Source organism: Lichenostomus cassidix, chromosome 2 (genome assembly GCF_008360975.1).
Source record: "Lichenostomus cassidix isolate B80296 chromosome 2, HeHo_3.0, whole genome shotgun sequence".
Classification (NCBI taxonomy): Eukaryota; Metazoa; Chordata; class Aves; order Passeriformes; family Meliphagidae; genus Lichenostomus; species Lichenostomus cassidix.
This window is the reverse complement of record NC_139482.1, coordinates 25,327,461-25,340,277: the sequence shown is the minus strand read 5'-3', so window position 1 is coordinate 25,340,277 and position 12,817 is coordinate 25,327,461. Positions and strand designations below refer to the sequence as shown.

Here is a 12,817-nt window from a genome sequence, read left to right as displayed (position 1 = left end):
TTCAGTTCTAGCCTGCAAGTGATGCTGTACTTCTCTCACATCTCTGATCTAGCCTGTGCTGCAACATTAACACAGACCAGCTGAAGACATGTGACTGGCAAAATGAAGGGTAAAGATACAGATTGTCTAAAAGTGAGGGGTTTTTTATGTAAAAGTACAGTTACTTAAAGTGGGAATGCACTTGTGCTCCCAGACTGACACTGTGCCTTTAATAAATAGCTTGGTCTCTTGCTCAGCCCTGGCCAAGTGCCCAACTATCTTCATTTAAACTTTGGCCAACTAAACAGCAGCAATAAAAGATAAAAAATCTAGTTGCAAGGTAGACCCATTTACAAGTGGATAGGCTATATATTTGCAGATTGCTTTATTCTGGTAAACAAAACATATTTTCCAGTATGACCTACAGGACATATTTTCTACACTGAAAACTTTTTCAATCCACAATTTCCTTTCTGAATGCCTTCAAAGGTAAGAGACGTTATTTCCTCTCTAGTTTTAGAGGACTGCACTTATGGTTTCTGTATATGTAACTGCTTGATGGACTTGAGAAGACAAATTCAAAAGGATTTTTACATTTAACATATTGTCTTCATTATTAATGATATTTAAAATTACTTTTTGTAAATTACAGGCTTTTTTTTTTTGTAAATCAGTTTTACCAGAGTTAAGTAGTTTCAGAAATATGTTGAAACACTGATTTAAATATTATAATTTTTATTTTATCAGTGTATTTTCATTATCATAGAATATTGTATTTATTAAAAGTATTGCACATATTATGTAACATTAATAATATATTTATGTATTGACTTTCATTACCAAGCCACTGTTTCTTAGAAGAATAAGTTGTTCGTGTTGATGCTCCAGGCCTAGGTAATTTATCTGCATCTCAAAACACCCAGAACTTTTGTTCATTGCTAATAATTAGAGTCATAATTCATTCTACCCTTCTTTGTTAGATATCCAAATGCTTTTTTGCTAGTAAAGTAAAGGCAGTCCCATGTTATACCCATATTTCTTCTGTAATTAAACAGGTTCTACTATACATGTGAGCTACAGTTGAGATAGTGCTGGTTACTGTGCTTAAATTACCTACACAGTGACTTTTTATAATTGTTTTTTGTATATTTTCTCTAGAACTATGTTTCCTACAAATATGTATTTAAAGTACCTGTATATATTTATTTGCATCTATTAATGAAATATTCACAGGTGACTTTTTACTTTTAACAGGAAGGAAAATTGTCTATTTGGGATAAAAGTCACTATGAGGAAAAAATGTTTTTTCTTTTGCTTTATACTTCTGGCTATGATAACAAACCAGTTAGTATATGGGCAAAACAGAAAGAAAGGAAAGAATATTTACTCTCCCATGCCAAAAGATGAAGGTAAAACCATTTTCTTAAAATTTCTGATTGATGGTGTTGCATGTATCCAGGCATTTTAGCGTAATTATTTAGTAATTGGTAATTATCATGTGAATTTGTAAAATGTGATTTATTTTGATTATTAGAGCTGGAAAATACTTTGTGACATCTACTTGGACTTGGATTCCATAGTTTGACCAATGATTTTCATGAACAGGCATATATCTTAAGAGAAATTATAAGAAACCTATTTTTTTGTTTGAAATTGCATGTGGAAAATTTTATAAACAAAATCAACCAAAATACTAAAACAATCCCATCAAGACCCTAACTTCACAGTCTTCACTAGAATTTCTTTCATTTTACAGTGAAATTTATCCTTAGAATTTTTACTGGGAAGACAGAGGAATCTTTGAGAAAAGGACCATTGCAGAGAATTATTTGAAATCTGTTGTGCAGATGCTCCCATCATTCACAGATTTAACTTTCTTGTTCCATTGCAGGTGATATGTGTCTCATTGATATAGTCTTTATCTTGGACAGTTCAGAAAGTGCCAAAAATCAGTTGTTTGATTTACAGAAGCATTTTGTTCAAAACATAACTGACAGCATTTTCCAGATGAAGCCAGTTAAGTCTCACATGTATAATATCAAACTAGCAAGTATGCAGTTCAGCAGCACAGTCAGCATTGATCATCCCTTTACAGCCTGGAGAAATAACCAGAATTTTAAGGAGAAAATCAATTCCCTGGGCTTTATTGGCCACGGCACTTACTCCTATTATGCAATTTCAAATGCCACTCAGCTGTTTAAAACTGAAAGTCGTAAGAGAAGTGTGAAAGTGGCTTTTTTGATGACCGATGGTGTGGATCATCCAAACAGCCCTAATGTCCAGGGTATAGCCATAACAGCTAGAAGTCTTGGAATACATTTTATTACCATTGGCCTTTCTAAGAAAACAGTCCAAGAAGAAAAATTGCGCATGATATCTGGTGATTCATCCTCTAAACATGTCTTATGCCTGGATGATCAGAACCTGGTAGCTGATGTAGCATTGGACCTGGTAAGTAATGCTGATGTTAATCTTGTTATGCATCTATCCATGGCAGATTTCATTTAGCTTTGATTAGGTAAGCCCTGAAGACGGTGCAGAGGGTTTTGTGGTGGCTTCTCTGCTAGACCAGGAGTCAGGGCATAGGGAGCTTCCTTCTCCCAGTCACTCTCCAAGGAGTTGTGTGCTTGGACAATAGCTCAGCTGTCCTGATCACATTTCCCAGCACACAATGTGTCTCTGAGCATGTGGAAATACTTTGGAAGGTAGCTTCATCTCATGCCTAATCGCTGAATCCTTCCCCTACATATTCTGGTTTTAGGACCTTCCAAAGGAAGGCCTTTGATTAGGAAGTCTTTTCATAGTCCCTTTTGTTAGCCCTGTGTCTTAATGCAGTGTGTTTAGCTATCCCATTACTTCTCATGTATTTTCTGATCATTGTGGACCACATGACAAAACCCTCTCTTCCTACCATGAACTCTTTTCCATATGGGTTGTTCCACAGACTGGTTCTTACCCCTGTGAGGAAGGAATGAAGGATGAAGCTACTCACCATCTCTACCATTGACCTTGGAAATTATATAAACTAGAGAGGAAAAATTAGTACTCTGTTAAATTAAATCATATCAATATGAAAGTAATATTTTTATTTTATTTTCAGGAAGCCTTGCTACAGAAGCAGGTAGGGTTTTTGAGTTTTATGTTTGATTACTCTTATTGACACTAGACTTCCTGATGCCTGCTTCTTCTATAGTGCAACAATACTTGAGCATTAATCAACCTTCCATCTCTAGGTAAATTTTCCAACCATGGCTGCTTTTATTTTAAACTTTCATCCTTTTCTTCTGTCCTTTCTCCTGAGAAATCTGTGATGTTAGCTCATTAGGGAGTAGTATCAACGGTACAACATAAAGAACTCTTCCTACAAGAGTTGAATAAGTCTAATGCAAGATATGCAACTTCATTTGTGGTCTTGTTAGAAAACAATAACAATGTTAAAATGGTTCAAAATTTATGTAAGTTTTCACAGTACTGTGTACTATGTATGTGCTATCTTAAATATTTGTAATTATTACAGTAACTACAGTCACTACAGTAAGAGATTTATTTTTATAAATAAATCAAGTAACTGATTTCGGTTGCTCTATATGGAAGTTTAATGTAGATTATATGAGAAATAGGTATATTAGAAATAATTTATTTTCTATTATTACACTTTTATGTTCTTTAGTCTGTGACAAGACAAAACCAGAATTTTTGCTTTAAAATTTTGAAATAATACATTTGAAAAATATTCTCCTTTATCTTTCTATCAACCTTGTAGTGTGTGCGGAAGATCTGTGAGTGTGAAAAGGGAGTAAAAGGAGACAAAGGTGTTTCTGTAAGTATGAATTCATGTGAAAAGGCTCAAGAATTTGAATTTTAATCAAGATCAATATTGCACAGTATTTTAATTGGTTACTGTGTAAACTATGTAAAAAACAAGACATTAGCTCTGCAAGTTCTGCAAAAAGATTGATTTATCATAGCATGTCATTTTGGTAGTGAAAGACCACTGTCAAAAAGCTCAGGAAAAAAAATCTGTCCATAGTCAGATACTATATTGAAAATATATTTCTACGATTGGGTAATAAAACACTGTGGATAAATAGGTACATGATTTTGGACCCCAAATAAAAAAGTTATTCTTGAATCCTGCAATGGGGAAAGAAAGGTCCATTAGACAGAGCTTTTCATCCACCAGCAGCTTCTATTTTTGTAAGGAGTAAAGGTTCAAAAGTATGAGGGTAATGTGCTATATGAGGAAAGGTCTAAAACTCTGCCTCCAACACTCTCTTTTCTCTTGTGACACTTCAGCACATGTTTCTTGGCTCTGGTAAGGAAAAGTGTGAGTTCAGACAGTGGGTGACCTCTCTGAACCTTTTTCTGTCTTTAATAGTTCTCCCAGAGACAGCCAAGGTACATTCAGAGGTTTTTGTCTTTCTCCCTAAACTCTAACTGGTCAACCATACCATTAGCAGATTATGACACCAGGGCTTATCACTCAATCCTTCTGGATAATGTGCATCTGGATAATGTGCATCTGAGCCTCTGTTTGAAATTTAAAATTTTAGATCCAAGTATTTTTAAGTTATCTTATCCAAAATTGTTAGATGTAACCTATTATGTAGATGTGTATACACCAAGCTTTCAAGTCCCCACCATCATGATCCTCCAAAGTATAATAATGCTGCAGTATTTTTTTCCTTAGGGCTGCTGAATATTGACCCTAAACTGTTCTGTACAGTTTTTTCCTAAGCAGAGAAGATCAGATAGTGGTGGTTAATTGAGAAATGGGAAGGAAGAACTGTGTTTGATTTCTGTAATGCCTTCCTGATAAGTTTTTTCAGATGCTCTGTGGAAAATTTATCATTGAATATTGCTTAAAAAAAATTTGTAAATACTTTATAATACCAGAGTGGGTTTAGCTGAATGAATGTTGTGTCGTATGTACCATACTTGAATCACTGGGTGTTTCTACCAAAGCTTATTTCAGAAAGATTTTGGACTAAGATATAGTCATAGACAAGCTGGAGAATTTTATCGTCACAATGGTAATAACATTTTCCTGCTTTGTTTCAGGGCGGTGCTGGTAGCAAAGGGGAGAAAGGTGACCCAGGACCAAAAGGAAACAAGGTAATGTGAATTTAAAAGAAATAAAGTAAGTTTCTATCCAACTATTCAAACCATAGATGTGAATATAGCATCTATGCTATATCAAAGGCAAAGTATGCTAAAATAAGTTCTAATTATTGAGGTTTGCTAGTTTATAGTTAGCTCCTCTAGAAGTGTGAGAGAAAAATTTAAAACGAAATGGCTACCACATTAACATTGCCTATCATTCCAGTTTTTCCCTGACAGCAGAGGTTTCTGAATATAGCTGAAGGCACTTTAGGTTCTACAAAGCTTTCTAACAGTGCACAGATCCCTTGAGCAGAGTGCCTTGCTCTAATGACTAAGATTTCAGTCATCTAATAACAGTAGTTGAGTTTTCTATGTTAATGTTCAGGAAATGTGTATCCTTGATTGTGGAAGGAGGAAGTGTGAACTTTAGTAAGTAGGAAAAGCCAGTTCTGTGCTTTAAACAGTGTTCTTGGTTTTAGTGCAACAGAGATAAACGAAAGGGCAATACATATTTCAGTTGTATTCCTTTGCTTCCAATAGGGTGATGCTCTAAAAGGAGATCATGGAGAAAAAGGTGAAGAGGTATGTGACTACTACACTGCTAACTCATAGTTTGTCTTTTTGGATTTTCTGAACTAAAAATGTGGTTTTCATTTTTTATGTGTCTACTTTATTCAATTATTTAATCACCTAAACTAAGGCCTGGTTTAGAGAAGCATCTATACTGAGAGAAACAGTCTAACCTTATGCATAGATATAGAGATGAGATGTTATTGGTAAAAGGAACTTTTGAAGCTGTGTGATTTTGTATTGACTTGTATTAGATTTATCCCAAAGACAGAACTGGAAATGTCATTACTAAAAACATCTAGATAGTCCTTTGGTGGCTTCTAACAACTGATGGTGTTTCTCAGCCTAAATTCTTGTTGATTCACTGAAGAAAGATTAATACTACTCCCTGTATAAGAGTAACAGTTTAAAAGTCCCATTTAAATGGCAGTGTGTATCTACTAGGAGTACTGAGTGGCGAATTTACAGCCAATTTTTGAGTAAAAAACATACATCTAGATTTGCAGAGAATTGTATGTTAAATAATTTCAGAGACATATTTTATTGTTGTGAATAGTTAAACTTCTAGAACATAATTCTTCACTGTGGGGGTTGGGGCTTTTTCTACTTAATTGAACAGTGCATTAGGCTTTTGCTTTCTCTTTAATGATTTTTTCCTTTTTTCCAATTTTTGAATAGGGAGCTCCTGGCTACAAGGGAGACAAGGTGAGTTTTTTTGTAGAATGGAAGTAGTCTGAAAATAAATTGTCACTTACTGACAGTGTATGTGAAAGAATGGAAAAAAGGGCTTGTCTTGTCTTTTTGTCGTGAAAGCTCCTAATGCAATCCCTAGAAGTAAATTCAAAATTTATGAAAATGCTTATAGTCTGGATCTCTGGAAATAAAAAGAAGCACCAACCGAACATCAGAGAATGTAATCTAAATATAAAAAGTGTCAACAACCAGAAATACAGTTTCTGGAAGGAAAAGAAAGTTGGGGGTTAAATAAGAGGTTAAGTAGAAAGAAAGTGAAATATTTACTACAAACACAAGTGGAAATCATTAGCTTTTGAAAAACTTACCACAAGGAAGTTTACTTTTAAGCTATTTATAACTTGCAAGGGCTAATGCTTGATCATGAAAATTTTCAACACAGTCTCTCCAAGAAGATAAAAAAATTATACATTTCAAGGACTTGCAAGATTCTAGAGATGAAATTGCAAAGAGGACCATCATAGTCAGAAGTGTAACAGAGATAATTCCATTTTGACTTTTCTTGGTTTGGACACTTATCTCTCTACGTTGTTAATAAAAACAGTGCCTTTATGAATCTTTGTATTCGTTAGTACAATGCTCCAGTCAATTTTGTGGTAACATTTCATGAAAATGGGACCAGGAGACTCATAGGTCTACTTTTCATGTGTCTATTGAGGTGTTAAATCATCAATGAAACACTTCTTTCTCTGTCTTCATTTCATATGTACAATCTCACAATTGTTATCCAGGAAAATCTCAGACATTATAGTAATGAAATCAGAGCACAGAAAGAATCTCTGGAGACAGTACAACAAGATGGAAAAATGCAGCAAAAATTTACTAGATATTAAATGCATTATCCTCTGGTGCAAGTTGTTTTGTAGGCAGACCATATACAGACCATACATACATGGTCTGTGTATACAGACCATATATAATGATGCCACTTCCAGGTTCTAAGAGTCTACTAAACCTTTTGTGCTACTGCTTGCAGAGTCTTTAATGCATGTAATGTAATTAGATCAACTTTAGCTGTGAACCCTTTGATTTCCTCTAAAGGGTGAAAGAGGAGAATGTGGACCTCCAGGAACGAAAGGAGAAATAGTAAGTATAACTTTTATTTGAACTGTTTCATGTTGATGTAGATACTAGAAAATCATGTAACATATTCATAAACAGAGCTTGAAAAGGTTATTGTAAATTTGGAATACCTTATAATTCTCTGGTGGTTGAGATACATTCATAGTAGAAGTATGATTTGTAGAAATTGAACCCACCATTCACATTCTTCGTTTTCCATTTTTCATAAGAAATGCAGATCCTTACCTAAAACAAAAGCTGTCCTGACCAATGCCAAGCTTTGCTTACACAGGACTGAGCATCTTACAGAGAGCACCCGATTTATTTCCTCAAAAGTTTAATTTCAATTTTAGTGTATAAAGTTATATTGCAATAAAAGCAGGTTCTTACCTGACATGAGCAACTTCTAGGTCTACGAGCCCATCTGTGCTGATACACATTCACACTTCTATCCAGTCCTCCTTTCTTTTACCCGGAGTGTACTAGTGTTGCAAGTGAATACAGATTTTTACCTGTTTTTTTACACTCTGAAAGATGGAAGGACAATGTCCTCCTGAGTGAGATAATCATGTATCTTGAGGTCATACAAGCAGGTTCATATGAGTAATGCAAACCACTGATTTATAGTTAGACTTGTTAAATACTACCAACTAGATTGCACTTACCATTCTATTAAAGCACATTTCTCCAGTTTTACCATCCATATTGTGCTTACCTTTATCAAAGACCACCTTGAAAAGTTTTTGTTTTCCTGGAAGCTGCTATTTGATGATTAATTTCAGGTAGGAAAATCAGAAGTATTTACTGCAAAGAAAAAGAGGCATTATACTATAATGAAAATCTAAAGGCTGAGAATATCTTGTGAGATACTGCAGATCAAAATGGCAGCAAGTGAATCAGAAAGTCTGAAATATCAATGAAAAAGGAGAGAGCTGCATCTCTCAAAGGAGTAAAGAAAGACCATACCTTCTTTATCCAGGCAATATGTGAGAAATAGTATGACATTCTGTGAAATGCCTACTAAGCTAAAAGGAAGCTGTTCAGAAGCTGGCGAAGAACATAATCAAAGCAGCCAAGAATCTGGATATAGAACACATCAGCTAGGGCTGCCAGAAATCTGCTTGCTTCATTACTGTTGAGGACAGTATAAAAACCACTTTGTCCTCTGCAGGGTATCAGTCAGTTTCAGAATTCCCACCTTCCCATTCACAAATCCTGAAGACAGAACAAAGTTATGGCTTTATTTTTAATGAAAGCATTCTATGATAGACAAAATCAGACACAGAACATATGAAGCCAAATGTATGAGAAGCAAATTCAATATTCTGAGGTCGATCTTTAACAGGAGTGATGGATATTGAAGCATGGTTGGGAGTCTGATTTTAAAAAGTTGCATTTTTCCACTACCACTTACTCATCTCATTAATCAGACTGAATCCAGTCGTTTCGGTGCTGTATATTGCAGCTTTTTCAAATGCTCTTCAGGCTTGAAATTCAGACAGTTTCTGTTTGGCTTTGAAATCAGAGCTCAAGTCATACATTTATGTGCTACCAAAAGTAGCCATAATTGCATCAGTGTATCCCTGTTTGTGCCACATTACTTGTGTAGTTGGGCTGGAAATGGGCTGGAACTGCAGGGGGTTATCACTCTCTCCGGTGGCTGATGTTTGGCCGGGGAGCAAATGCCAGGGAGTAGAGAATCATTTAAAATTTCTGACTCTCAGTGTCTAGGAGGGCAGTCGATGGAGTGTCTGCATAGGTATCACTGCTAAATTTGACAAGGATATTAGAGTGTGACCCATATCTTGAAAAATGCAACAGTCTGCCAGTGCCTCTCCCTGTAAAAATGTTGCCAATTAAAAGAGAAGTAAAAGAAAGAAATTACCAGAAAATTTGCTCAGAACTATTTTTGCTTTAGAAATAAATTATAACTGAGTATTGACTTCAAGTAGAAGTGAAATTCTGTAGAATATGCATTATGGTGACTGAAAAAAAACAGTGAGGAAAAATGATTATTGAATAATCTACAGTGGTGGTGACTGGTAGGAACTCATTAAATGGAGAAATCACAGCTAATGGAATAAATAAGCATGGCATTTTAAATTTTTTGGATGCATTTTTAATGGATTTTATGAACTATTAGTGTGATTCCTCCAGGCTACTGATCAGCAGTTTGGGTTAGTGAGACAAAGTTAACTGAAGTTATTCTGGTATAAACACTAAAGCATTTTTGTTAAGAACTCTGTATCTAATATGCTTCTAGAAATTAAATTTAAAAACCTGTAGCAAATAAAACCTTTTTAATCAAATAGCTAAGATGTTAAGTAGCCATTTACTATGCTTGTTGTATATGAAAAGTGTTGTAACCAAATATTGAGGGTGGAATGTAACAGGCAATTACTGAATACACTGTGAAAGCAGCAAAGCCCTGGTGAGAGAATGAAGTCCCTAGAAAATGCTTGAACAGAGATTTGAGCTGCTACATATACATGTCAAGTTCTTGACACTTGAAAGCAGATTGCAATTTCCTTTTAATCTGATAATTGAATCTAATTTTTCCTCAGGGTTTGCAAGGCTCTGTGGGTCCTATGGGACCTCGAGGACCTCAGGTAAGAGAGCTAAAAACTACCAAATAAAAAGAAAAGACATTGTATTCTGTAAGTTTCTGCTACATACAACCTGTTAATTCTGTGAAGAACAGCCATGGAGGCACGATGACAGCAGAGTCTGGCAGATAATTATCTTTTCTTGCAATTCACATGGAGTAATAAGATACCCTTTCTGCCAGCACTGGTTTTTGAATATTAACAATATTCAATGTGTTGGGCGCTTCACAGAGTATGGTGCAGAAAACTCTTGTCCTTTAGAAATCAGAATTGTGCTATATTATATTGTACCCCATTCAGGGGAAATAAAAACCCAAACTTTATATGTGTTGTCAAAGGCAGCTCATTCTTTGCTTTGACTTTTTTGTAGGGTATCAGGGGAGATCCAGGTCAGCAAGGCCTGAAAGGCATTCAAGGAAACAAGGTAAGATGTAATTGTGTGTGTAGCTGAATATGTTATTTATATAGGGAGAGATGATGCAGAACCTCTATAGAATCTTTATACTGTACTGTCCTTTTCTGTCAGTAGTTTTTTTATTAGTGGTGTGATTTGCACAACAATAATTCCCCACCTGCATGGTGCACCATCATGTGATGAAGGCTTGGTGTTGTTGGCACGTGCAGCTAGTCCTCCATCTGGGTCTCACAATAGGATAGAACCAAGAACCTCCCTAGAGCCACAGCACTTACATTGGAATTTCAATCACCTCAACATGTGTCTTGACTTTTGCCATTGCTTGGGAAGTTTTTTTTCTAGAATATTTTTGCCTGTAATGCCTTGTGTTTAAAGGTTTTAAGTATTTCTGGATGATGGTTGAAACCTTCAGACTGAGTATTTATAGTAATTTTTAATTGGTTGTGTACTGTAAAAACTCAGGACAACTCTGAAATTGGTCGAGGTATGAGATTTTATGACAATTGATGCCTTAGTGATATTTAAAATAGATAATTTAGAGTTGATGACTACACCTTGTCAAGCCAAATCAGTTGGATAAAGCATGTGATTAATTTAGGAAGTCTTCTGGTTTGCAAACATTTGTGAAATTGCTTTATGTGGATACAGTTGCCTTGTCCATGGAAGAGTTATTAACATCGTTGTTCGGTCAGAAATATCTTTCATTTATCAGTTTGATACAAAGACTTTCTACAACAGGATCATTGACAGCCTGGTTAACAGTCTAAGTTATGCAAGACAAATGAATTCATACAAAGCTGCTTTGTGAGAGATGTGATATATAAACATTCACGTTTTGTTTCTTAGGCAACAACTTAATTAGAAAATTCACAGAAATAAATTTAGATATGAGAAATATTTATTGTAAAAAGTTTGGAATATTGGCATCCATCATGATTTTCCTTCTGACAAATGCTTTTTCATACTTCTCATTTCTTCATCTTCTCAACAAAATGCTTGATTGGGAAAACTGCTGTAGAGTATTTCAGAAGTGGAAAAGGAAAGAGGAGGATGGGTTTGAAAGAAGCTATTCATACATGTGGTGGAAAAATCATGTCTCTCTTTAACTTCAGCACAGCAAATAACAGTAATTTTTTTATCTGTCATTTCACACTGATGAGTCCAAGATAGTAGGACCAGATGCTTTTATTATATACAAAACTGTATTTGTTGAATGTTGTATGCCTTCCTGTCAGTCTATTCACATACTTCCATGTTTGTAAAATACATACATCTTTCTCTGTCCATCTCCTTGGATACAATATTTATGGTCTCTTGTTAGGCTTTGGCTGCAGATTTTCAGTAAGAATAAGAAGCTTCCCTCTTTTATCATCCCCCCAACCTGCTGTTTAAAGTCTGTAGTCGAGATTTTTCCATGCTCAGACATCTATAATAATAAAAACACTGCCAGACAAGTTTAGCTAATACACTTAGATAGTTATACTTAAAGAGTATAGAGGAAACATGTATGTTTAAGGGTTGTTTCTTGTTCATACCTAATGCCAAAGCTAACCTTTGGCACTTTGGAGCTTATTTGAAATGAGTGAAAAATTTTTTCATGATCAGTACAGATAATCAGGGGTTGTTTTCAGATTAATAAACAGACATTCAGCTTGTAAAGGTCAAGGCCTTTTTCAGTTTGGAGACATAGCAGTCTTTCCGATATCTTTTGTCCTTACTGAAGGATTATTCAATTGCTCCTTTAAAATTAGTTTTCATGACACATAATACAATATCTCTGAAAAGTGGTGGTTATTTATAATTGCCTTGGGTAAAATAAATAAGTCTTTTCTTGGTGCAATTCCTTGGCCTTTTCATGCTAATACTTTCTGCTTTTTGAGTTGAACTGGTGATTTAATCTTGGTGGCATTGGTACAGATGTGACATAACACAGAGCACTGCTGCTGAACTTTTATTCTTTTTTACTGGGCCATGTTGAGGTTTGAAAGAGTAGATTCAGTTCCTCAAAATACAAACCCCACATCAACGTCAGCCTACAGATGGTTTGGGTCTCAGTTGTGAAGTGTAAAGTCCACTGATGTATCTGGCTGGCTCAGTGCCTCCCACACCTCTGTAAGGCAGGTACAGGTATGGATCCATCCCCTCACTTTGCAGTGCCAGGTGGCAGACACAGGTGGGGACAGTGTCATCTGTGTGCTGTCTGGGTGCTGCTGGCTCTGGCAGCCACCAGCAGGAGAGGTTTGGTGGCATTGCACCTTCAACTAATTCAATTTGGCCTCTCTGAAGCAAGGTAGCATGGAGTCCAGAAACATTGCCCAAGAAATTACTT

General features: G+C 35.5%; 1 protein-coding gene across 1 annotated transcript in view; it reads left to right on the top strand.

Moving 5' to 3' along the window:
- Window positions 1-236: 236 nt before the first annotated feature.
- The window catches only part of COL28A1 (collagen type XXVIII alpha 1 chain), a 62,041-nt gene continuing 49,460 nt past the window's right edge, over window positions 237-12,817 (top strand). The window contains exons 1-11 of the mRNA XM_085050790.1: window positions 237-460; window positions 1,225-1,388; window positions 1,871-2,430; window positions 3,080-3,100; window positions 3,743-3,799; window positions 5,041-5,094; window positions 5,623-5,664; window positions 6,331-6,357; window positions 7,447-7,491; window positions 10,032-10,076; window positions 10,444-10,497. Coding sequence (XP_084906916.1) covers window positions 1,268-1,388; window positions 1,871-2,430; window positions 3,080-3,100; window positions 3,743-3,799; window positions 5,041-5,094; window positions 5,623-5,664; window positions 6,331-6,357; window positions 7,447-7,491; window positions 10,032-10,076; window positions 10,444-10,497 — 1,026 coding nt within the window. The 5' untranslated portion in view covers window positions 237-460; window positions 1,225-1,267. The remainder of the gene's footprint in view (window positions 461-1,224; window positions 1,389-1,870; window positions 2,431-3,079; window positions 3,101-3,742; window positions 3,800-5,040; window positions 5,095-5,622; window positions 5,665-6,330; window positions 6,358-7,446; window positions 7,492-10,031; window positions 10,077-10,443; window positions 10,498-12,817) is intronic.